The 27,644-nt window shown below is 35.0% G+C and overlaps 1 protein-coding gene across 5 annotated transcripts in view; it reads left to right on the top strand.

The window, feature by feature from the left end:
* RhoGEF2 (Rho guanine nucleotide exchange factor 2) overlaps positions 1–27,644 on the top strand; it is a 501,746-nt gene that overhangs the window by 338,567 nt on the left and 135,535 nt on the right. For all 5 annotated transcript variants that reach the window (XM_074130469.1, XM_074130467.1, XM_074130470.1 and 2 more), the window contains one exon: positions 22,674–22,729. In XM_074130469.1, the coding sequence (XP_073986570.1) occupies positions 22,674–22,729 (56 nt within the window). The remainder of the gene's footprint in view (positions 1–22,673; positions 22,730–27,644) is intronic.

Raw genomic sequence — 27,644 nt, 5'->3', positions numbered from 1 at the left:
GGGTCATGGTTTTGCTGTGAAATGGGGCCCTTCTAACTCCCACAGAAAACAACAGATTATTCGTATGAAATTTTGTGCTCTTACACACTCTGTTTTACTGAGTAGTATGCTATAGTTTTGTTGAGTATAGATCCATTACTTGAGAAGATATTGAGAGTTGAAATTTTTTTGGGTCATGGTTATGCTGTGAAATGGGGCCCTTATAACTCCCAAAGAAAACAACAGATTATTCGTATGAAAATTTGTGCTCTTACACACTCGGTTTTACTAAGTAGTAAGCTATAGTTTTCTTGAGTACAGATCCATTACTTGAGAAGATATTGAAAATTGAAATTTTTTTGGGTCATGGTTTTTCTGTGAAATGGGGCCCTTATAACTCCCACAGTAAACAACAGATTATTCGTATGAAATTTTGTGCTCTTACACACTCGGTTTTATTGAGTAGTATGCTATAGTTTTCTTGAGTACAGATCCATTAGTTGAGAAGATATTGAGAGTTGAAATTTTTTTGGGTCATGGTTTTGCTGTGAAATGGGGCCCTTATAACTCCCACAGAAAACAACAGATTATTCGTATGAAATTTTTTGCTCTTACACACTCTGTTTTACTGAGTAGTATGCTATAGTTTTCTTGAGTACAGATCCATTAGTTGAGAAGATAATGAGAGTTGAAATTTTTTTGGGTCATGGTTTTGCTGTGAAATGGGGCCCTTATAACTCCCACAGAAAACAACAGATTATTCGTATGAAATTTTGTGCTCTTACACACTCGGTTTTACTGAGTAGTATGCTATAGTTTTCTTGAGTACAGATCCATTACTTGAGAAGATATTGAGAGTTGAAATTTTTTTGGGTCATGGTTTTGCTGTGAAATGGGGCCCTTATAACTCCCACAGAAAACAACAGATTATTCGTATGAAATTTTGTGCTCTTACACACTCGGTTTTACTGAGAAGTATGCTATAGTTTTCTTGAGTACAGATCCATTACTTGAGAAGATATTGAGAGTTGAAATTTTTTTGGGTCATGGTTTTGCTGTGAAATGGGGCCCTTATAACTCCCACAGAAAACAACAGATTATTCGAATGAAAATTTGTGCTCTTACACACTCGGTTTTACTAAGTAGTATGCTATAGTTTTCTTGAGTACAGATCCATTACTTGAGAAGATATTGAGAGTTGAAATTTTTTTGGGTCATGGTTTTGCTGTGAAATGGGGCCCTTATAACTACCACAGTAAACAACAGATTATTCGTATGAAATTTGGTGCTCTTACAAACTCGGTTTTACTGAGTAGTATGCTATAGTTTTTTTGAGTACAGATCCATTAGTTGAGAAGATATTGAGAGTTGAAATTTTTTTGGTTCATGGTTTTGCTGTGAAATGAAGCCCTTATAACTCCCACAGAAAACAACAGATTATTCGTATGAAATTTTGTGCTCTTACACACTCTGTTTTACTGAGTAGTATGCTGTAGTTTTCTTGAGTACAGATCCATTAGTTGAGAAGATATTGAGAGTTGAAATTTTTTTGGGTCATGGTTTTGCTGTGAAATGAAGCCCTTATAACTCCCACAGAAAACAACAGATTATTCGTATGAAATTTTGTGCTCTTACACACTCTGTTTTACTGAGTAGTATGCTGTAGTTTTCTTGAGTACAGATCCATTAGTTGAGAAGATATTGAGAGTTGAAATTTTTTAGGGTCATGGTTTTGCTGTGAAATAAGGCCCTTATAACTCCCACAGAAAACAACAGATTATTCGTATGAAATTTTGTGCTCTTACACACTCTGTTTTACTGAGTAGTATGCTATAGTTTTCTTGAGTACAGATCCATTAGTTGAGAAGATATTGAGAGTTGAAATTTTTTTGGGTCATGGTTTTGCTGTGAAATGGGGCCCTTATAACTCCCACAGAAAACAACAGATTATTCGTATGAAATTTTGTGCTCTTACACACTCGGTTTTACTGAGTAGTATGCTATAGTTTTCTTGAGTACAGATCCATTACTTGAGAAGATATTTAGAGTTGAAATTTTTTTGGGTCATGGTTTTGCTGTGAAATGGGGACCTTATAACTCCCACAGAAAACAACAGATTATTCGTATGAAATTTTGTGCTCTTACACACTCTGTTTTACTGAGTAGTATGCTATAGTTTTCTTGAGAACAGATCCATTAGTTGAGAAGATATTGAGAGTTGAAATTTTTTTGGGTCATGGTTTTGCTGTGAAATGGGGCCCTTATAACTCCCACAGAAAACAACAGATTATTCGTATGAAATTTGGTGCTCTTACACACTCGGTTTTTCTGAGTAGTATGCTATAGTTTTCTTGAGTACAGATCCATTACTTGAGAAGATATTGAGAGTTGAAATTTTTTTGGGTCATGGTTTTGCTGTGAAATGGGGCCCTTATAACTCCCACAGAAAACAACAGATTATTCGTATGAAAATTTGTGCTCTTACACACTCGGTTTTACTAAGTAGTATGCTATAGTTTTCTTGAGTACAGATCCATTACTTGAGAAGATATTGAGAGTTGAAATTTTTTTGGGTCATGGTTTTGCTGTGAAATGGGGCCCTTATAACTCCCACAGAAAACAACAGATTATTCGTATGAAATTTTGTGCTCTTACACACTCGGTTTTACTGAGAAGTATGCTATAGTTTTCTTGAGTACAGATCCATTACTTGAGAAGATATTGGGAGTTGAAATTTTTTTGGGTCATGGTTTTGCTGTGAAATGGGGCCCTTATAACTCCCACAGAAAACAACAGATTATTCGTATGAAATTTTGTGCTCTTACACACTCTGTTTTACTGAGTAGTATGCTGTAGTTTTCTTGAGTACAGATCCATTAGTTGAGAAGATATTGAGAGTTGAAATTTTTTAGGGTCATGGTTTTGCTGTGAAATAAGGCCCTTATAACTCCCACAGAAAACAACAGATTATTCGTATGAAATTTTGTGCTCTTACACACTCGGTTTTACTGAGAAGTATGCTATAGTTTTCTTGAGTACAGATCCATTACTTGAGAAGATATTGGGAGTTGAAATTTTTTTGGGTCATGGTTTTGCTGTGAAATGGGGCCCTTATAACTCCCACAGAAAACAACAGATTATTCGTATGAAATTTTGTGCTCTTAACACTCGGTTTTACTAAGTAGTATGCTACAGTTTTGTTGAGTATAGATCCATTAGTTGAGAAGATATTGAGAGTTGAAATTTTTTTGGGTCATGGTTTTGCTGTGAAATGGGGCCCTTATAACTCCCACAGAAAACAACAGATTATTCGTATGAAAATTTGTGCTCTTATACACTCGGTTTCACTAAGTAGTATGCTATAGTTTTCTTGAGTATAGATCCATTAGTTCAGAAGATATTGAGAGTTGAAATTTTTTTGGGTCATGGTTTTGCTGTGAAATGGGGCCCTTATAACTCCCACAGAAAACAACAGATTATTCGTATGAAATTTTGTGCTCTTACACACTCTGTTTTACTGAGTAGTATGCTATAGTTTTCTTGAGTACAGATCCATTAGTTGAGAAGATATTGAGAGTTGAAATTTTTTTGGGTCATGGTTTTGCTGTGAAATGAAGCCCTTATAACTCCCACAGAAAACAACAGATTATTCGTATGAAATTTTGTGCTCTTACACACTCTGTTTTACTGAGTAGTATGCTGTAGTTTTCTTGAGTACAGATCCATTAGTTGAGAAGATATTGAGAGTTGAAATTTTTTTGGGTCATGGTTTTGCTGTGAAATGGGGCCCTTATAACTCTCACAGAAAACAACAGATTATTCGTATGAAATTTTGTGCTCTTACACACTCGGTTTTACTGAGTAGTATGCTATAGTTTTCTTGAGTACAGATCCATTACTTGAGAAGATATTTAGAGTTGAAATTTTTTTGGGTCATGGTTTTGCTGTGAAATGGGGCCCTTATAACTCCCAAAGAAAACAACAGATTATTCGTATGAAAATTTGTGCTCTTACACACTCGGTTTTACTAAGTAGTATGCTATAGTTTTCTTGAGTATAGATCCATTAGTTCAGAAGATATTGAGAGTTGAAATTTTTTTGGGTCATGGTTATGCTGTGAAATGGGGCCCTTATAACTCCCACAGTAAACAACAGATTATTCGTATGAAATTTTGTGCTCTTACACACTCTGTTTTACTGAGTAGTATGCTATAGATTTCTTGAGTACAGAACCATTAGTTGAGAAGATATTGAGAGTTGAAATTTTTTTGGGTCATGGTTTTGCTGTGAAATGGGGCCCTTCTAACTCCCACAGAAAACAACAGATTATTCGTATGAAATTTTGTGCTCTTACACACTCTGTTTTACTGAGTAGTATGCTATAGTTTTGTTGAGTATAGATCCATTACTTGAGAAGATATTGAGAGTTGAAATTTTTTTGGGTCATGGTTATGCTGTGAAATGGGGCCCTTATAACTCCCAAAGAAAACAACAGATTATTCGTATGAAAATTTGTGCTCTTACACACTCGGTTTTACTAAGTAGTAAGCTATAGTTTTCTTGAGTACAGATCCATTACTTGAGAAGATATTGAAAATTGAAATTTTTTTGGGTCATGGTTTTTCTGTGAAATGGGGCCCTTATAACTCCCACAGTAAACAACAGATTATTCGTATGAAATTTTGTGCTCTTACACACTCGGTTTTATTGAGTAGTATGCTATAGTTTTCTTGAGTACAGATCCATTAGTTGAGAAGATATTGAGAGTTGAAATTTTTTTGGGTCATGGTTTTGCTGTGAAATGGGGCCCTTATAACTCCCACAGAAAACAACAGATTATTCGTATGAAATTTTTTGCTCTTACACACTCTGTTTTACTGAGTAGTATGCTATAGTTTTCTTGAGTACAGATCCATTAGTTGAGAAGATAATGAGAGTTGAAATTTTTTTGGGTCATGGTTTTGCTGTGAAATGGGGCCCTTATAACTCCCACAGAAAACAACAGATTATTCGTATGAAATTTTGTGCTCTTACACACTCGGTTTTACTGAGTAGTATGCTATAGTTTTCTTGAGTACAGATCCATTACTTGAGAAGATATTGAGAGTTGAAATTTTTTTGGGTCATGGTTTTGCTGTGAAATGGGGCCCTTATAACTCCCACAGAAAACAACAGATTATTCGTATGAAATTTTGTGCTCTTACACACTCGGTTTTACTGAGAAGTATGCTATAGTTTTCTTGAGTACAGATCCATTACTTGAGAAGATATTGAGAGTTGAAATTTTTTTGGGTCATGGTTTTGCTGTGAAATGGGGCCCTTATAACTCCCACAGAAAACAACAGATTATTCGAATGAAAATTTGTGCTCTTACACACTCGGTTTTACTAAGTAGTATGCTATAGTTTTCTTGAGTACAGATCCATTACTTGAGAAGATATTGAGAGTTGAAATTTTTTTGGGTCATGGTTTTGCTGTGAAATGGGGCCCTTATAACTACCACAGTAAACAACAGATTATTCGTATGAAATTTGGTGCTCTTACAAACTCGGTTTTACTGAGTAGTATGCTATAGTTTTTTTGAGTACAGATCCATTAGTTGAGAAGATATTGAGAGTTGAAATTTTTTTGGTTCATGGTTTTGCTGTGAAATGAAGCCCTTATAACTCCCACAGAAAACAACAGATTATTCGTATGAAATTTTGTGCTCTTACACACTCTGTTTTACTGAGTAGTATGCTGTAGTTTTCTTGAGTACAGATCCATTAGTTGAGAAGATATTGAGAGTTGAAATTTTTTTGGGTCATGGTTTTGCTGTGAAATGAAGCCCTTATAACTCCCACAGAAAACAACAGATTATTCGTATGAAATTTTGTGCTCTTACACACTCTGTTTTACTGAGTAGTATGCTGTAGTTTTCTTGAGTACAGATCCATTAGTTGAGAAGATATTGAGAGTTGAAATTTTTTAGGGTCATGGTTTTGCTGTGAAATAAGGCCCTTATAACTCCCACAGAAAACAACAGATTATTCGTATGAAATTTTGTGCTCTTACACACTCTGTTTTACTGAGTAGTATGCTATAGTTTTCTTGAGTACAGATCCATTAGTTGAGAAGATATTGAGAGTTGAAATTTTTTTGGGTCATGGTTTTGCTGTGAAATGGGGCCCTTATAACTCCCACAGAAAACAACAGATTATTCGTATGAAATTTTGTGCTCTTACACACTAGGTTTTACTGAGTAGTATGCTATAGTTTTCTTGAGTACAGATCCATTACTTGAGAAGATATTTAGAGTTGAAATTTTTTTGGGTCATGGTTTTGCTGTGAAATGGGGACCTTATAACTCCCACAGAAAACAACAGATTATTCGTATGAAATTTTGTGCTCTTACACACTCTGTTTTACTGAGTAGTATGCTATAGTTTTCTTGAGAACAGATCCATTAGTTGAGAAGATATTGAGAGTTGAAATTTTTTTGGGTCATGGTTTTGCTGTGAAATGGGGCCCTTATAACTCCCACAGAAAACAACAGATTATTCGTATGAAATTTGGTGCTCTTACACACTCGGTTTTTCTGAGTAGTATGCTATAGTTTTCTTGAGTACAGATCCATTACTTGAGAAGATATTGAGAGTTGAAATTTTTTTGGGTCATGGTTTTGCTGTGAAATGGGGCCCTTATAACTCCCACAGAAAACAACAGATTATTCGTATGAAAATTTGTGCTCTTACACACTCGGTTTTACTAAGTAGTATGCTATAGTTTTCTTGAGTACAGATCCATTACTTGAGAAGATATTGAGAGTTGAAATTTTTTTGGGTCATGGTTTTGCTGTGAAATGGGGCCCTTATAACTCCCACAGAAAACAACAGATTATTCGTATGAAATTTTGTGCTCTTACACACTCGGTTTTACTGAGAAGTATGCTATAGTTTTCTTGAGTACAGATCCATTACTTGAGAAGATATTGGGAGTTGAAATTTTTTTGGGTCATGGTTTTGCTGTGAAATGGGGCCCTTATAACTCCCACAGAAAACAACAGATTATTCGTATGAAATTTTGTGCTCTTACACACTCTGTTTTACTGAGTAGTATGCTGTAGTTTTCTTGAGTACAGATCCATTAGTTGAGAAGATATTGAGAGTTGAAATTTTTTAGGGTCATGGTTTTGCTGTGAAATAAGGCCCTTATAACTCCCACAGAAAACAACAGATTATTCGTATGAAATTTTGTGCTCTTACACACTCGGTTTTACTGAGAAGTATGCTATAGTTTTCTTGAGTACAGATCCATTACTTGAGAAGATATTGGGAGTTGAAATTTTTTTGGGTCATGGTTTTGCTGTGAAATGGGGCCCTTATAACTCCCACAGAAAACAACAGATTATTCGTATGAAATTTTGTGCTCTTAACACTCGGTTTTACTAAGTAGTATGCTACAGTTTTGTTGAGTATAGATCCATTAGTTGAGAAGATATTGAGAGTTGAAATTTTTTTGGGTCATGGTTTTGCTGTGAAATGGGGCCCTTATAACTCCCACAGAAAACAACAGATTATTCGTATGAAAATTTGTGCTCTTATACACTCGGTTTCACTAAGTAGTATGCTATAGTTTTCTTGAGTATAGATCCATTAGTTCAGAAGATATTGAGAGTTGAAATTTTTTTGGGTCATGGTTTTGCTGTGAAATGGGGCCCTTATAACTCCCACAGAAAACAACAGATTATTCGTATGAAATTTTGTGCTCTTACACACTCTGTTTTACTGAGTAGTATGCTATAGTTTTCTTGAGTACAGATCCATTAGTTGAGAAGATATTGAGAGTTGAAATTTTTTTGGGTCATGGTTTTGCTGTGAAATGAAGCCCTTATAACTCCCACAGAAAACAACAGATTATTCGTATGAAATTTTGTGCTCTTACACACTCTGTTTTACTGAGTAGTATGCTGTAGTTTTCTTGAGTACAGATCCATTAGTTGAGAAGATATTGAGAGTTGAAATTTTTTAGGGTCATGGTTTTGCTGTGAAATAAGGCCCTTATAACTCCCACAGAAAACAACAGATTATTCGTATGAAATTTTGTGCTCTTACACACTCTGTTTTACTGAGTAGTATGCTATAGTTTTCTTGAGTACAGATCCATTAGTTGAGAAGATATTGAGAGTTGAAATTTTTTTGGGTCATGGTTTTGCTGTGAAATGGGGCCCTTATAACTCTCACAGAAAACAACAGATTATTCGTATGAAATTTTGTGCTCTTACACACTCGGTTTTACTGAGTAGTATGCTATAGTTTTCTTGAGTACAGATCCATTACTTGAGAAGATATTTAGAGTTGAAATTTTTTTGGGTCATGGTTTTGCTGTGAAATGGGGCCCTTATAACTCCCACAGAAAACAACAGATTATTCGTATGAAATTTTGTGCTCTTACACACTCTGTTTTACTGAGTAGTATGCTATAGTTTTCTTGAGTACAGATCCATTAGTTGAGAAGATATTGAGAGTTGAAATTTTTTTGGGTCATGGTTTTGCTGTGAAATGGGGCCCTTATAACTCCCACAGAAAACAACAGATTATTCGTATGAAATTTTGTGCTCTTACACACTCGGTTTTACTGAGAAGTATGCTATAGTTTTCTTGAGTACAGATCCATTACTTGAGAAGATATTGGGAGTTGAAATTTTTTTGGGTCATGGTTTTGCTGTGAAATGGGGCCCTTATAACTCCCACAGAAAACAACAGATTATTCGTATGAAATTTTGTGCTCTTACACACTCTGTTTTACTGAGTAGTATGCTGTAGTTTTCTTGAGTACAGATCCATTAGTTGAGAAGATATTGAGAGTTGAAATTTTTTAGGGTCATGGTTTTGCTGTGAAATAAGGCCCTTATAACTCCCACAGAAAACAACAGATTATTCGTATGAAATTTTGTGCTCTTACACACTCGGTTTTACTGAGAAGTATGCTATAGTTTTCTTGAGTACAGATCCATTACTTGAGAAGATATTGGGAGTTGAAATTTTTTTGGGTCATGGTTTTGCTGTGAAATGGGGCCCTTATAACTCCCACAGAAAACAACAGATTATTCGTATGAAATTTTGTGCTCTTAACACTCGGTTTTACTAAGTAGTATGCTACAGTTTTGTTGAGTATAGATCCATTAGTTGAGAAGATATTGAGAGTTGAAATTTTTTTGGGTCATGGTTTTGCTGTGAAATGGGGCCCTTATAACTCCCACAGAAAACAACAGATTATTCGTATGAAAATTTGTGCTCTTATACACTCGGTTTCACTAAGTAGTATGCTATAGTTTTCTTGAGTATAGATCCATTAGTTCAGAAGATATTGAGAGTTGAAATTTTTTTGGGTCATGGTTTTGCTGTGAAATGGGGCCCTTATAACTCCCACAGAAAACAACAGATTATTCGTATGAAATTTTGTGCTCTTACACACTCTGTTTTACTGAGTAGTATGCTATAGTTTTCTTGAGTACAGATCCATTAGTTGAGAAGATATTGAGAGTTGAAATTTTTTTGGGTCATGGTTTTGCTGTGAAATGAAGCCCTTATAACTCCCACAGAAAACAACAGATTATTCGTATGAAATTTTGTGCTCTTACACACTCTGTTTTACTGAGTAGTATGCTGTAGTTTTCTTGAGTACAGATCCATTAGTTGAGAAGATATTGAGAGTTGAAATTTTTTAGGGTCATGGTTTTGCTGTGAAATAAGGCCCTTATAACTCCCACAGAAAACAACAGATTATTCGTATGAAATTTTGTGCTCTTACACACTCTGTTTTACTGAGTAGTATGCTATAGTTTTCTTGAGTACAGATCCATTAGTTGAGAAGATATTGAGAGTTGAAATTTTTTTGGGTCATGGTTTTGCTGTGAAATGGGGCCCTTATAACTCCCACAGAAAACAACAGATTATTCGTATGAAATTTTGTGCTCTTACACACTCGGTTTTACTGAGTAGTATGCTATAGTTTTCTTGAGTACAGATCCATTACTTGAGAAGATATTTAGAGTTGAAATTTTTTTGGGTCATGGTTTTGCTGTGAAATGGGGCCCTTATAACTCCCACAGAAAACAACAGATTATTCGTATGAAATTTTGTGCTCTTACACACTCTGTTTTACTGAGTAGTATGCTATAGTTTTCTTGAGTACAGATCCATTAGTTGAGAAGATATTGAGAGTTGAAATTTTTTTGGGTCATGGTTTTGCTGTGAAATGGGGCCCTTATAACTCCCACAGAAAACAACAGATTATTCGTATGAAATTTGGTGCTCTTACACACTCGGTTTTTCTGAGTAGTATGCTATAGTTTTCTTGAGTACAGATCCATTACTTGAGAAGATATTGAGAGTTGAAATTTTTTTGGGTCATGGTTTTGCTGTGAAATGGGGCCCTTATAACTCCCACAGAAAACAACAGATTATTCGTATGAAAATTTGTGCTCTTACACACTCGGTTTTACTAAGTAGTATGCTATAGTTTTCTTGAGTACAGATCCATTACTTGAGAAGATATTGAGAGTTGAAATTTTTTTGGGTCATGGTTTTGCTGTGAAATGGGGCCCTTATAACTCCCACAGAAAACAACAGATTATTCGTATGAAATTTGGTGCTCTTACAAACTCGGTTTTACTGAGTAGTATGCTATAGTTTTTTTGAGTACAGATCCATTAGTTGAGAAGATATTGAGAGTTGAAATTTTTTTGGTTCATGGTTTTGCTGTGAAATGAAGCCCTTATAACTCCCACAGAAAACAACAGATTATTCGTATGAAATTTTGTGCTCTTACACACTCTGTTTTACTGAGTAGTATGCTGTAGTTTTCTTGAGTACAGATCCATTAGTTGAGAAGATATTGAGAGTTGAAATTTTTTTGGGTCATGGTTTTGCTGTGAAATAAGGCCCTTATAACTCCTACAGAAAACAACAGATTATTCGTATGAAATTTTGTGCTCTTACACACTCTGTTTTACTGAGGAGTATGCTATAGTTTTCTTGAGTACAGATCTATTAGTTGAGAAGATATTGAGAGTTGAAATTTTTTTGGGTCATTGTTTTGCTGTGAAATGGGGCTCTTATAACTCCCACAGAAAACAACAGATTATTCGTATGAAATTTTGTGCTCTTACACACTCTGTTTTACTGAGTAGTATGCTGTAGTTTTTTTGAGTACAGATCCATTAGTTGAGAAGATATTGAGAGTTGAAATTTTTTTGGTTCATGGTTTTGCTGTGAAATGAAGCCCTTATAACTCCCACAGAAAACAACAGATTATTCGTATGAAATTTTGTGCTCTTACCACTCTGTTTTACTGAGTAGTATGCTGTAGTTTTCTTGAGTACAGATCCATTAGTTGAGAAGATATTGAGAGTTGAAATTTTTTTGGCTCATGGTTTTGCTGTGTAATAAGGCCCTTATAACTCCTACAGAAAACAACAGATTATTCGTATGAAATTTTGTGCTCTTACACACTCTGTTTTACTGAGTAGTATGCTGTAGTTTTTTTGAGTACAGATCCATTAGTTGAGAAGATATTGAGAGTTGAAATTTTTTAGGGTCATGGTTTTGCTGTGAAATAAGGCCCTTATAACTCCCACAGAAAACAACAGATTATTCGTATGAAATTTTGTGCTCTTACACACTCTGTTTTACTGAGTAGTATGCTATAGTTTTCTTGAGTACAGATCCATTAGTTGAGAAGATATTGAGAGTTGAAATTTTTTTGGGTCATGGTTTTGCTGTGAAATGGGGCCCTTATAACTCCCACAGAAAACAACAGATTATTCGTATGAAAATTTGTGCTCTTATACACTCGGTTTCACTAAGTAGTATGCTATAGTTTTCTTGAGTATAGATCCATTAGTTCAGAAGATATTGAGAGTTGAAATTTTTTTGGGTCATGGTTTTCCTGTGAAATGGGGCCCTTATAACTCCCACAGAAAACAACAGATTATTCGTATGAAATTTTGTGCTCTTACACACTCTGTTTTACTGAGTAGTATGCTATAGTTTTCTTGAGTACAGATCCATTAGTTGAGAAGATATTGAGAGTTGAAATTTTTTTGGGTCATGGTTTTGCTGTGAAATGAAGCCCTTATAACTCCCACAGAAAACAACAGATTATTCGTATGAAATTTTGTGCTCTTACACACTCTGTTTTACTGAGTAGTATGCTGTAGTTTTCTTGAGTACAGATCCATTAGTTGAGAAGATATTGAGAGTTGAAATTTTTTAGGGTCATGGTTTTGCTGTGAAATAAGGCCCTTATAACTCCCACAGAAAACAACAGATTATTCGTATGAAATTTTGTGCTCTTACACACTCTGTTTTACTGAGTAGTATGCTATAGTTTTCTTGAGTACAGATCCATTAGTTGAGAAGATATTGAGAGTTGAAATTTTTTTGGGTCATGGTTTTGCTGTGAAATGGGGCCCTTATAACTCCCACAGAAAACAACAGATTATTCGTATGAAATTTTGTGCTCTTACACACTCGGTTTTACTGAGTAGTATGCTATAGTTTTCTTGAGTACAGATCCATTACTTGAGAAGATATTTAGAGTTGAAATTTTTTTGGGTCATGGTTTTGCTGTGAAATGGGGCCCTTATAACTCCCACAGAAAACAACAGATTATTCGTATGAAATTTTGTGCTCTTACACACTCTGTTTTACTGAGTAGTATGCTATAGTTTTCTTGAGTACAGATCCATTAGTTGAGAAGATATTGAGAGTTGAAATTTTTTTGGGTCATGGTTTTGCTGTGAATTGGGGCCCTTATAACTCCCACAGAAAACAACAGATTATTCGTATGAAATTTGGTGCTCTTACACACTCGGTTTTTCTGAGTAGTATGCTATAGTTTTCTTGAGTACAGATCCATTACTTGAGAAGATATTGAGAGTTGAAATTTTTTTGGGTCATGGTTTTGCTGTGAAATGGGGCCCTTATAACTCCCACAGAAAACAACCGATTATTCGTATGAAAATTTGTGCTCTTACACACTCGGTTTTACTAAGTAGTATGCTATAGTTTTCTTGAGTACAGATCCATTACTTGAGAAGATATTGAGAGTTGAAATTTTTTTGGGTCATGGTTTTGCTGTGAAATGGGGCCCTTATAACTACCACAGTAAACAACAGATTATTCGTATGAAATTTGGTGCTCTTACAAACTCGGTTTTACTGAGTAGTATGCTATAGTTTTTTTGAGTACAGATCCATTAGTTGAGAAGATATTGAGAGTTGAAATTTTTTTGGTTCATGGTTTTGCTGTGAAATGAAGCCCTTATAACTCCCACAGAAAACAACAGATTATTCGTATGAAATTTTGTGCTCTTACACACTCTGTTTTACTGAGTAGTATGCTGTAGTTTTCTTGAGTACAGATCCATTAGTTGAGAAGATATTGAGAGTTGAAATTTTTTTGGGTCATGGTTTTGCTGTGAAATAAGGCCCTTATAACTCCTACAGAAAACAACAGATTATTCGTATGAAATTTTGTGCTCTTACACACTCTGTTTTACTGAGGAGTATGCTATAGTTTTCTTGAGTACAGATCTATTAGTTGAGAAGATATTGAGAGTTGAAATTTTTTTGGGTCATGGTTTTGCTGTGAAATGGGGCTCTTATAACTCCCACAGAAAACAACAGATTATTCGTATGAAATTTTGTGCTCTTACACACTCTGTTTTACTGAGTAGTATGCTGTAGTTTTTTTGAGTACAGATCCATTAGTTGAGAAGATATTGAGAGTTGAAATTTTTTTGGTTCATGGTTTTGCTGTGAAATGAAGCCCTTATAACTCCCACAGAAAACAACAGATTATTCGTATGAAATTTTGTGCTCTTACCACTCTGTTTTACTGAGTAGTATGCTGTAGTTTTCTTGAGTACAGATCCATTAGTTGAGAAGATATTGAGAGTTGAAATTTTTTTGGGTCATGGTTTTGCTGTGAAATAAGGCCCTTATAACTCCTACAGAAAACAACAGATTATTCGTATGAAATTTTGTGCTCTTACACACTCTGTTTTACTGAGGAGTATGCTATAGTTTTCTTGAGTACAGATCTATTAGTTGAGAAGATATTGAGAGTTGAAATTTTTTTGGGTCATGGTTTTGCTGTGAAATGGTGCTCTTATAACTCCCACAGAAAACAACAGATTATTCGTATGAAATTTTGTGCTCTTACACACTCGGTTTTACTGAGTAGTATGTTATAGTTTTCTTGAGTACAGATCCATTACCTGAGAAGATATTGAGAGTTGAAATTTTTTTGGGTCATGGTTTTGCTGTGAAATGGGGCCCTTATAACTCCCACAGAAAACAACAGATTATTCGTATGAAAATTTGTGCTCTTACACACTCGGTTTTACTGAGTAGTATGCTATAGTTTTCTTGAGTATAGATCCATTACTTGAGAAGATATTTAGAGTTGAAATTTTTTTGGGTCATGGTTTTGCTGTGAAATGGGGCCCTTATAACTCCCACAGAAAACAACAGATTATTCGTATGAAATTTTCTGCTCTTACACACTCGGTTTTACTGAGTAGTATGCTTTAGTTTTCTTGAGTACTTATGCTTCGTTGAACTCGATGATTACCCGGTCAGATTTGGAGGTGTTTGGATCTGGCACAATTTAGGTGCTCCAGAACCGCTAGTTTCCCTCTACTTTCGTGAGTATTAAACGCTCATTTATTTAAACGTATCGGCGCTAATGGCCATAGACGTCGATGCGCCGACAAAAAAAAAAAAAAAAAAAAAAAAAAAAAAAAAAAAAAAAAAAAAAAAAAAATTTAAACGTATCTTATGGCGTGAAACTGATCAAAACGATTCGCTAATTGAGTTCCATATCACGCTAATTTACTGCTAAGTGCACCAACCGAGTAAACTGATTCTGCCTTCATTTCCCCTATAAAATGGGCAGCATGGAAACTCATCAAAATTACTCTGCGGTTTCTCAGTTCTGTATAATCAAATTACAATTGATTTATTTGTCATGGACCAAACTACTAATTAAAATATCGATTTATTACTGTTTACAATAAAAACAAAAACAAAAAAATCGGTTTACAAATGATGAATAAAAATAAAATTTGGCTTTTTTCTCAGCTAAAACGGCAACACAGACTTTAAAAAAAAAAATCACTTAAAAAGTAACACATTTTAAGACGCTCTCTAATTTCTACTCAATTATCAGACTGTAAATATTATTAAACACGATTTTTAAACGGCTACTGCTTTGATAGGCCCAATATCTGGCAAAACTGATAATATACGGCCGGCCAGTCCAGTCTTTTTCATTTAAGACCTATCGCGGTTTAGGACCAAGTAGTAATTGTTTGCCTCAGGGGGAATCACGTAGTGGAAATATTCCAGCGAGACGTCCAACGGCCTTGGCAAGGCCTTTCTTGTCGGTTTATTATAGCAATTACAGTTCTCGGTAAACATCAACTCTCTTGTACCGCGCTTTGTTTAAGATTTCCATTATCATTTAATGTGCACGTTAATTTTCTAAGTTATCCTGCAAAGTTTCGCTGCCATCAGACTACAGATTTAAGAAATATTATAACTTTTCTTACTACTTGAATTAAAAACTTGAAGAGGTAATAATATTCTTTTCAAACATTTATCATTATAAAACCGTTAAACAGTATAAAACGTTCACCAAATGAGCATGCTTGCATTGTATCCTAAATAGGCAAATTTTACTTAATTTGTACTTCACTTGGAAAAAATACTGGGCGTCACGATTCGATAGCCGAGCGATTAGAGGCAAGGCTGCAAAGCTAAGATGTTTTTTGGTACAGAGAGCAAGCGAAAGATAAATTCCTGGTATCGACCTAGGATTTTATTTGATAGTTTACAATAGAAATTTGTTATAAAGTAAGTTGTTGCTAGACGCCACCCTTCACGATACCTAAATTTGGGTCGATGAAAGATTATCTTGTGAATTTTCAATTTCTTAAGCGATGATGAGTTTGTGCTGGTGCTAACTCCTGAATACACCATCATTTTTTCACTTATGCAAAGCTGCGGTTTATAGTAGATTAAATCTTCCAGTTCATATTGAGAGTTGATGGGATACTTGTTGTAGTTAGTGGTAGACACGACTATTTCGGCAGATATCTAAACCAACCGCATCTAAATGGTCTTTCTTTCCAAGCTAGTGCCACTTTCGTAAATTGTTTAAACCTTGTTGAACTGAGCATTTATTTAACTTCAAGTTTTCTTAGTCGCTATGGCGGCTGAACGTCACTTTTTTCAAATAATGGCTTAAAAGTTCTCAAATTTAGAACTCCATAATTATATTGAGCAAGCGAAAGATAGAATAAACATTTTATATATTAGTAATAATCGATTAGAATCAAGAAAATGTGTTATAATTAATAATTATAAACTGCATTAAACTGTATTTATAAAACAAAGCAGGGAAACTAGCTAATGGTAAAAGATCATTTAGGCGCATTCTAGCGGCGTATTTGTCAACTACCATTTAAGTAAACTCAGACAGGTGGTCTTAGAAACGTTGTTTTCCCCAATGGGTGGGCTTAACTTCTTCCAAGATCTTTTTTTTATTGTTTATTTGTCGTGCTTTTTTACGATGTAATTCATGAGTTTATGAGCAATTAATTACAAAAATAGCAGTAACTTAGCGGTACTGTTCACAGACCCTTTTCAAAAAAAATTACCCAAAACTTTTTAACAACCCTAGAATCTGAACTTTGTGTCTGGATGATCCAATTAATTTGATTCATTCATCTATAAATTGACTGTTTTATTGTTTGACAAAAAGTTATTGTGCAACAAATATAAGATTGTAAAATGGAAATTTAAAACTGCAATAGCTAACGCCTGGTAAACAAAGGAAACAGATATTCTTATTACTTAAATAGTTCTATCTGTCGTTTAATTTAATATAACGTTCAAGGAATATTAGTTTTATAATCATTTAATTTTCTAATTACCCACAAACTAAGCATCTGTAGTTACCAAGTGTTGATCGCTTTCTTCTGACTTAATTCATTGTCTTCTTCTTTTATTTACCAGCTTTAATAACAATCAGCAGTTCCCAGGGGTTTTTAAAGCAGTGTAACTAACTATCCGAGAAAATTCTTATTGTACTAACTGTTGTTCTCTAGTTATTTCCAACGAACTACATTAATAATACTTCTAATAGTTCTAATAGTATGCTTAGTTTCAAAGGATTTCCTCTGAAGATAATTTAGTTACTCCAGAGAGACAGTGCTAGGAGGTTTAAGCAGTTTAATATATGAACCACTACTTTAGTTAGGTGGACTCTGAAAAAATGCAACATTTACCTTAGATTAGATTAGACTAGGGTGGCCTCAAGGCCTATGCCACTGCGACCCCTTTGGATCTATTGTGGCTCCCCTCACTTTAAAGCTCACCCTCCAGACCTGTCCTTTTAATCAGACTCTTAATGCTGGAGAGTGACTCTTGGGTAAAGCTCACAGGCCTTGGTTTCTCCCCGAGAAGTAACATCCTTAGCCACAATAGTCCCTCACACTGACACAATACGTGCAGTGCCGTTCCTCCTCTTCCTGACAGAACCTACATAGGCTATCATCTGCCAGGCCCATGCAATGCATGTGTTTTCTGAGCCTGCAGTGGCCAGTTAATAGGCCTACACTCATCCTTACAGACCCACGGCCTTGACGGATTAATTCTGCAGTCAGCCTCGGTGAATAGCCTTTAATAAACTCCTTCGCCTGTAACATTTACCTTAAGAACCAAATCAAACTCGCGAACGTATTGAATGTTTACTGAGAACTTAAGATCTACCTGGAGGCTTTAGTTCAAAGTTGAAGTTCTGAAGTTTGCTAGACCATCGATGCCCTGCCACATTGACAGTAATGCTGTTATCACCCCGGAAGGTCATTTAAATTCTTTTATTGTGAATTTAACTTTCATAAAAATGAATACAATCTGGCTGAATAGTTAGGTTATTAACCTGCATTGGTTGAGTGTGCGTATCCTTTTTGTACATCTTTCGGTTAATTGAAGTAGTTTGATTTAGTAATACATTGTAAGAGGAGTTGATTATAAGCGAGGACACAATGAACAGAGTCCAGTTTCCAACGCACACATCTTTTGTAGGAGAGGTGCCAATGGCAACCATAAGTCCTCCGTGTTCCTACAATGGAATAGCCTCTTCCTTTGTCTAACTTCCATAATTACTTCTCCCATATTTAGTTACACAGGCCTTTTACTAAGCCTTAGTACATTGGCTGTGAGGACTTTTTTTTTTAATCTGGCCGACTTTTTCTAAGTTATTATTTCTTAGATGGTTATTGCCTAAGTGCAAAATTTGTATAGTTTTCATCAAAAGACCGTGATTTTGAGGCACTCTGATTATCTGAAGCTCAGATCTGATTTTGAGGTACGATACGGAAATCCGACATTGTCAAAGGGGAGAATCTATCTGAACGGTCAATTGAGAACTACGTTTTGCTATTCAAACGAATTGCGAACCATGAAGCTTTTCGACTTTGGCCTACCCTTTCCGTCTTCATCATCTTTTCCTCGCTTTCCTTACCCAAGTTTACCTGAACATCATCCAGCCTAGCGCTTCATCGTTTTACACCTCCCAGTCTACCTCTAACAATCTATTTTCGGACACAGCCTTCGTCCCTTTTTTCACGACTTAACTAGCTCAACCTATTCTTTTTTTTTAAATTGTAATTCATTAAATCACTTTAAGTAGGTTCTGTAAAGTTTTCTTTGAACAGCATTGTCTTTTTCAAAACCTTTCCTTTGTGGTTAAAAGAATTTTTTCCCTTAGTTTTGTGAGCACTTAAGACTAAATCTTTTATAAAAATCATCCCTTTATAAAAACTTTTTATGAAAAACTTTTATAAAAAAGTGTACAACTTAAAGATTTTACTGTAAAACGCGATTCTTCCTTTATTTTTCTATTTCTTGATCATTAATCCGTGGTGAACATGCTTTCTAGATGCTTGGTATTTTTGCGAGTCCTGGTAGGAATGGCCTAAGATCTTAATGGTAGGCTGGTGTCACTTGGTAGTTAGAGATCACTTTTTTTTTAAACTCATTAATTAGAAGACCATGGATGTTAACTCATGCATTTATGGTTTTTGTGGAAAGCCTGATGGATTAATAATAACCTCTGTGGTCAGTTTATTTCGATCGTTCTTCATAATTCCCTTCTAGAACTGCCAGGTGTCGCTCTACCTTAAGTCGTTGTTTTACCATGAATAATCGAGTCATACTTTGTTTGACCCGACTTTATGGTAAATTAGTTAAATCAAATAATCAAATCTAATAGTAATATAAACCTTTCAGTAGTTTAGTAACCAGAAAGCCAAATTAGAGGATTTTCTTATGCGAGTATAGTAAGTTAATCGAGGATAAAGTAAATTAGTTCTCGGTATGTTGTTGCCATGTGATATGTGATAGTTCAGAGAAAGGCCGCTAGAATGGGCAAGTTGTATTTATTACATTTAGTGGCCTGCTGTAGAAAGTACTCTTGTCACACTCCATTCTAAATATATCAGGCCTCCTCTGTATGACACTACACACTGATAAAGCATTTCCTTTTATCCAAAAGTTTTGGAAGTTAAAATTAACTGTTGACATTTAATTTCCACCCAGCTCAAACTGTTTTCAAATGTTAAGTCATCAGACTGGGCCATTATTAATTTCATTGGGTTAATGGCCCCTTTATAATTTACATCCTTTTTTTCATTTTTAACGCACAATTTATTATTTATTTTAATTTAATTTTCGTAATAGTCTCTCTTATTAAGCAATTTAGTTAATTCGTATTGGTATTGTATTCTGGATCTGAAGAATCTTTATTGGGTACCGATTTGATAATAAATCTTGTATGTTTCATCCAGATTTTCATTTAACAAACAAACCAAAGCATATTTTAGCATATACTATTGGAACCGGATTACCTAAAGAGGGCAAGGATTTCTGCATCTATTATTATTTATTATTCCACATTACCTGCGTCTTATACTAGTATTTATATCTACCTACGATCTCTTTAATGAAAGTTAACTAATTCATTGGTCTGCTTCAGGTATTTTTCAGCGTTTAGTTACTAAAAGCTGTACCTATTCGACCCTAGAGTTCATGAAGTTATTTCCTTAATCAAAGATATTTATTTTTATGGCATGTTATGAGCAAACACATCATTTAGTTCTGGCATAGCTTGATTTGTTGTCCTTGCCTCATCATTTTCTCACGTGGATTTATGACCCCGTGAGGAATTTTACCCTGAATTTTATCAAAATGTGTTGAGCTACATTCTGCTTGTTTCATACGTCTTGACTAATCATTTTCTATACAAAGAAACATTTATTGAATTTACTGTTAATGGAAATTTTTCAAAGTTACCAACTATTATTTAATTTTACAAAAACTGCAACTTTTACTAATTGTTTTGTCAGTTTTTTTGTAATTAACTTTGAAGATTTTTTAATAAAAATTATAAGAATTGTTGACTGATAATGTAAATTAGTTGATGTTCAGAACTAAACCCAGTGTTTGAAATATATTTCCAGAAACTTTAATGGCCATCTATGATAGCTCCGACATTTCAATGTAGTACAAATTATTGCTTCCAACTACATTGAGGTCATTTAGTGAAAATTTCTGCTTTGAAAACTAAATTTCAAATCCTGATATTGTGTTATCATGGACCACATTTACTTGTTGCAACAATTATTGCAGTTGTAAATTTCAGTAAAAGATTTAAAAATGCAATAAAATAAAAAGAAAATAATGTTTTGCATTAATAATTCACGTCATTTATTGCGAAATCTCGGTAATCTTGATGTTTGTTTCTTTATATTAATATAAACTAATAGAAGATATGCGCTGCCTTTTCAATATTTACTACTTTAAATATCAGTAATATTTTTATCATGTAATATATTAAGTAAGTGGGAGATGATCCCCAGTTCGAGTCCAACGTGAAGCTACTTTTTGTTTAAGGGAATAATGTTGGTTTCGAATTTCGAATTAATGTGCATTAATGTGCCCATGTCACCTAGTTTGGTTATTAAGCCTCAATATAAAAAAAAAGAAAAATAGCGGTTACTTTAAAGAGAAAAATCTCGATTATTCCGGCTCATTACTTTCATTTAAGCTTCAAATAAACTTTTAAGAACACACATGTGTGTGCAAAGTTTGAAAAAAAAACTATTGGGGATCCATTTTTGATAATTCCTGAAAAAAAAAGTGAAAATTCCATGTAGTAACAGCAAATCGCAAAGCAAGGTTACAGCAAATCGCAAAGCATAGTTACTTTAGCAAATCGCAAAGCAAAGTTATATCAAATCGCAAAGCATAGTTACTTTAGCAAATCGCAAAGTAAGGTTACAGCAAATCGCAAAGCAAGGTTACAGCAAATCGCAAAGCAAGGTTACAGCAAATCGCAAAGCAAAGTTATATCAAATCGCAAAGCATAGTTACTTTAGCAAATCGCAAAGTAAGGTTACAGCAAATCGCAAAGCAAGGTTACAGCAAATCGCAAAGCAAAGTTATATCAAATCGCAAAGCATAGTTACTTCAGCAAATCGCAAAGTAAGGTTACAGCAAATCGCAAAGCAAGGTTACAGCAAATCGCAAAGCAAGGTTACAGCAAATCGCAAAGCAAAGTTATATCAAATCGCAAAGCATAGTTACTTTAGCAAATCGCAAAGTAAGGTTACAGCAAATCGCAAAGCAAGGTTACAGCAAATCGCAAAGCAAAGTTATATCAAATCGCAAAGCATAGTTACTTCAGCAAATCGCAAAGTAAGGTTACAGCAAATCGCAAAGCATAGTTACTTTAGCAAATCGCAAAGCAAAGTTATATCAAATCGCAAAGCATAGTTACTTTAGCAAATCGCAAAGTAAGGTTACAGCAAATCGCAAAGCAAGGTTACAGCAAATCGCAAAGCAAGGTTACAGCAAATCGCAAAGCAAAGTTATATCAAATCGCAAAGCATAGTTACTTTAGCAAATCGCAAAGTAAGGTTACAGCAAATCGCAAAGCAAGGTTACAGCAAATCGCAAAGCAAAGTTATATCAAATCGCAAAGCATAGTTACTTCAGCAAATCGCAAAGTAAGGTTACAGCAAATCGCAAAGCAAGGTTACAGCAAATCGCAAAGCAAGGTTACAGCAAATCGAAATCGTTTTCCCTTCCAGCAATTTTCCTTTTTGAGTTTTTTTTAACCCACAAACTATAGTTATCAAGAGCTTACCTTCTCCATTTGTACTTCGCGTTTAATTAATATTTGACTAGATTATGACTAAAACAATAAACAGAATTTAATATCTCATATATTCCAGCTGGATTATGTAATATATGACCGTGAATTATGAGTAATAATGTTTTAAACAGTTTATGTAGTTTCAATCTTAAACAATGTATTTGTTATTGATAAATAAATTGTTTCCTTTCGCCTCCGTGGCCAAACCTTGTTTACTATTTTTGGTCATATTACTTAATATTATTTATGTAAATTACATTATTTATGTTTATAAAATATGGCAGGCAAGACAATCTTTTTTATTATTGAAAATCTATTCGATAAAATTCGTCCAGAAACAAATCTTATTTAATGTAACCAACTAAAGAATAAAAACATATTTGTAAACAAAAGTATAAAGTCTAATTTTGTGTATGGTTACAGAGGCAGCTCCGAGAAAGACGGAAGACGAGCGACCCTAACCTCTCCAAAACAAACAAGTAAGTTTGTAGCGTTTATATTATCATTGCTTTCTATTTCGTCACTATTCAATTGGCTTATTGCCACAAACTATTTCTCTTCCTAGTTATCTTTTCTAGGTAGTTAGCGTGCAATCTTCTTTTGTAGAAATTTACTGTGAAATATCTTGGTAACTATTCCTTACGTTAGTTTTTAATTCTAATAAATTTGAAATTCTTAAAACAGTTCTCTGTCTTAGAGATCATTTAATAATTATAATCATTTAATAAATTACCTTTTATGAGAGCATCAAATTTTTTGTCTTTCTAATAGAACATAATGTTTACTGTTTGTTCGTCACCCTGCGTAGAACCATGCAATTCCTGCGCATCGTAGAAGTGTCCCTAAGTTGCCAAGTCGTAAGCATGTAGTCAAAACATTGGGGCTTTATCAGAGGGTCAGGATAGCAGAATCATTTTTGTCTTCGACTGCCACCTGTATCTAAGACTGCCTATTCAGAATGTTCGCATTCAGAGATTTTGTAATCTGCACCCTTCTGATAGCTCAAACGTACCATTGAACATTTGTAGGAATTGGCAATTAATACAAGTTTAGTTGGAAATAACCATTTTGTTTTTTTTAGCAAGTAAACGCGGTCAACTTTTAGATTAAAAATGATCATTTAAAAAAATCACGTAATCAAATAAAGTGCTCCACATATATATTACTTAATATATATTACTTAAGTAAAATAATTTTATCGGAAAGATAAGAATATTTTGATAAGAATAACGTTAATTAAATCTACTTTATTACAAATCAACTACGTAAATATAAATATTTCCATATCAATAAATAAATATAATTTTTAGAATTTTTGATGGAGTCTTAGGGAATTTTAGTTTTAAGCTATTGACGGGGATTTTTCTGTTAAAGATTACGGATTTACTACGACCCTAACTATTAGCGAAATCAAAGAAGTGACCAATCAGCGCGTACATTGTAGTCGACGCATGAGAGTCATCGTTGGATTACTTCAAATCTTTCTAGCCTTTACAATGTAATTTCCTTTGCTTTGATATAGGATGACAGCTTTGTTCTGTAACTATATTGTGGTGGAATGTTATATTAAATAGTTCGGTCTATTTAGTCGTTATGGTGCCTAAATTCGTCATCAGGCAGGCATTGGCCCTTACTGGATCGATGTTCAATGATTATGTATGAGATCGTGTCCCCCAGTGCATTCCCTCCCTGTCGTAGATTATGGCCAATAGTACAAATGGCCCTAAATGCATGACAGTATCCACATTTAAAGTATTCTAGCCTACATTGCATCAGTTTATCTTTTATATTCTGGCGATTTCCTTATGATATTACATATTACTCACGTAGTTAAGATTTATACATGACAGTTTTCAAACGGACAATTTATGAATTGAAATGAAACAAGGATCTAACTAGAAATTAATAAATCAATTTGTGTTGGGCTTCTGGTGTATTTGAGACACCATTTTGAGCCTACACAATCGGTACATTATGTTCAAATACTTTGCACACTTTTAACCTAACAAATGTTAGTAAACATTTGGCGTTCGTAACTATACAAACTGCCATTTTTATCGCTTTACTCTTGAAATATTATAATTTTCTTAATTGTATTTCCTGGAAGTTTTCTTTTATCATATTTGTATTCTGCTGCTGATAGTATACTTCAGGGATATTTGCTTTTAGTGATGGTAAGTTTGGGCGTAAGCGATCGCTTTTTATGGCTGTACTGGTGTTCATTTGTTTATTATTATTATTCAATAAATCTTTACTGAGTTTGCGGTTGTTTGAGAATGTTAATTTATAGCAGTTTGATTATTCTAAATTCATCAAGTAATAGCATCAACTAAGGCAAAAGTCTCGTCAGAAAAAAGAATTTTCTTCGATTAGTACCAAATAATAAGATGTAATTGGCATACATTATACGTTTAAGGCACCACGGTAGCCGAGCAGAGGTGAGGACATCAAAGCTAAGATGTACGAGGTGTAGCTATTAAATAACGAAACTATTGCTATAAAACATTTTATTTTAAATTTAAACATATTTAGTTATTATCACCTTCAATATACACCCCTCCCCTATCCCTATAACGCTCCATGCGAATTTACCATTGTTCGAAACAGTGCTGGAAGTCTTTTTTCTGTGAGCTCCTTGCGTGACGCGTGCCGCTTTTTCTTTCACAGCTTCAACGGACTGAAATCCTGTTCCTTTTAATGCAGATTTGACTTTGGGGAACAGATAAAAGTCACATGGGGCCAGGTCAGGCGAATAAGGCGGATGGCCTAAAACTGGGATGTTGTACTTGGCTAGAAACGTCTTGACTGACAATGCAGTGTGAGCCGGCGCGTTGTCTTGATGGAGAACCCATGACTTGTTCTTCCACAAATCGGGTCGTTTTTTCCTTACTCTTTCACGGAAATTGAGCAAGCACCTCACGGTAGTAATGTTGATTAATTATAATCGATATTTTCATCCGTTTTTGGACGTGGAAGGGCGACCCGGGCGGTCATCATCTCCGACGTCTTCTCGGCCATCATGGAAACGCTTGAACCACTCAAAAACTTGCGCACGTTATAAACATTCATCGCCATAAACTTCTTTTAATAAAATTAAGTTTCAGTAGCGGTTTTACCCAGTTTCATGTGAAATTTCACGACAATTTGTTGCTGTACTATATGTGCAGTGCTCGTATCATGTTTTCGGCAAAACGAAACTAACACCTCTTACACAAACGACGGTTCCGGTCAGACAGATTTCTCTACAAACACGTGAGACGCTGCAATCGAAAGAGAAGGCTTTACGCTGCTCAGCTGTCGGTCGTTAGGATTTGGCGCATGCATAGTTCTTCTGTAGCAGCATCAGTCTTGTTATTTAATAGCCACACCTCGTATTGTTGGTTACTGGGTTCGATTCCCGGTCTAGGCCTTGGATTTTTATTTAATGCTTAATAGTAAAGTAAAGTTTGCTAATTGCCTGGTACTGCAGGTCTCCGAACAGTGCTTCCATAGAAATTAGCTGTTAAAAGCTTCTAGGCAGAAAAAAATACCTAGTGCCAGCAACTCGATTCGAATCCGGCATCTTGTCTGGCAATACAGTGCGCTAATAGCTCATCTTATTCCTTCTTCAGTTTCCTAAGCTTCTCTTCCTATTCATTTTGAAACCAAGAAAGAAAATTTACTGCTATAACCTATTTACTAGGGGTTTCTCAATTTTTAAAGTTTTTATTTGTCTTTGTTTTAAAGCGCTGCTCATAATAAATGTTTTGGAGAGGACTGCTCAGCAAGTTCAGTATTTACTTTCCCAGTAGGACGGAGCCGCTTTAGATTCACAACTTATGCAGATTATTAATATTTTCCCTTTTATTTTTAAAAATGTCACAATTGTTAAACACTTCCTTTTATAATTTTGTTTTTATTCTGTAATTATAGAAGAATCATCATTTACAATCTCACTAATATTCTTCATTATACTCTTCTTTAACTGGAATAAGTCTGAGAAATGAATCGAACTACCTTATAATAGCTTAGCCTTACAATCTTGCAGCTGAAACTGCTAGTAACTAGTACGATTATAATAATATTAGAGCAAACAAAATAATTATAATAATTAGGGAAGACACAACAGCACCGTGTATTGTACTGGACACAGATACGATGTTCCAATCAAATACGAGTAACTTTCAAAATACGAGGATCGTTTGAAAAGTCCGTGCAAAGTCAGAGAGATAGCACTACTGGCGCGTATCGAGGTTATGTTTAGTTAGTAGCATCTCTTGGAAGAACACACACCAAGTTTCAGCCAGATCGGTCCATTTCTTTGTGTTTGGCATTCGTTTGAATCGAGGAAGTCGAGTGATTTTCAAAAAATGGACGAAAAAGAATTTCGTGTGTTGATTAAACACTACTTTATGAAAGGCAAAACGCCTGAGGAGACTAAAGAGAAGCTTGATAAACATTATGGTGACTCTGCACCTTTGATTAGAACAGTTTATAAGTGGTTTAAAAATTTTCGGAGTGGCCATATGGGCACAAGTGACGCTGAACGTTCTGGACGCCCTGTTGAGGTTACTACTCCAGAAATCATTGATAAAATCCATGATATGGTGATGGATGACAGAAGAGTGAAGGTGCGTGAGATTGCTAGTGCTGAGGGCATCTCGAATGAAAGGGTACATAATATTTTGCATCAACATTTGGACATGACAAAGCTATCCGCAAGATGGGTGCCGCGATTGCTCACGCTTGACCAAAAACGAAATCGTGTGAAGTGTTGCAAGGACGGTTTGCAGCTGTTCCAGAAGAATCCGCAGGACTTTAAGCGACGTTTCGTCACTGTGGATGAAACATGGATACATCACTACACTCCTGAGACCAAAGAACAATCTAAACAATGGGTTACCAAGAGGGAATCTGCGCCAAAAAAGGCGAAGACCGTTCCTTCGGCCGGAAAGATTATGGCGACTGTCTTTTGGGATTCGCAAGGAATAATCCTCATCGACTATCTGGAAAAGGGTAAAACTATTACAGGTGCATATTATTCATCGTTATTGGACCGTTTGAAAACCGAGCTGCAAGAAAAACGCCCACGATTGGCCCAGAAAAAAGTCCTTTTCCATCACGACAACGCACCAGCTCACACCTCAGCAGTTGTGGTCGCAAAATTAATGGAAATAGGGTTCCAACTCGTTTCACATCCCCCCTATTCTCCAGACTTGGCTCCCTCGGACTACTATTTGTTCCCCAATATGAAGAAATGGCTGGCGGGAAAAAGATTTTATTCAAACGAGGTGGTGATTGCAGAAACGAATGGCTATTTTTCAGACTTGGACAAATCCTATTATTCGGAAGGGATCAACAAACTAGAGCAGCGTTGGACGAAGTGTATAAGCCTAAAAGGAGACTATGTTGAAA

The sequence above is a fragment of the Rhodnius prolixus genome, unplaced genomic scaffold (genome assembly GCF_049639745.1).
Source record: "Rhodnius prolixus isolate KJV_2025 unplaced genomic scaffold, Rpr scaffold_4, whole genome shotgun sequence".
Lineage (NCBI taxonomy): Eukaryota > Metazoa > Arthropoda > Insecta > Hemiptera > Reduviidae > Rhodnius > Rhodnius prolixus.
This window is presented reverse-complemented; position numbering and strand designations above follow the sequence as displayed.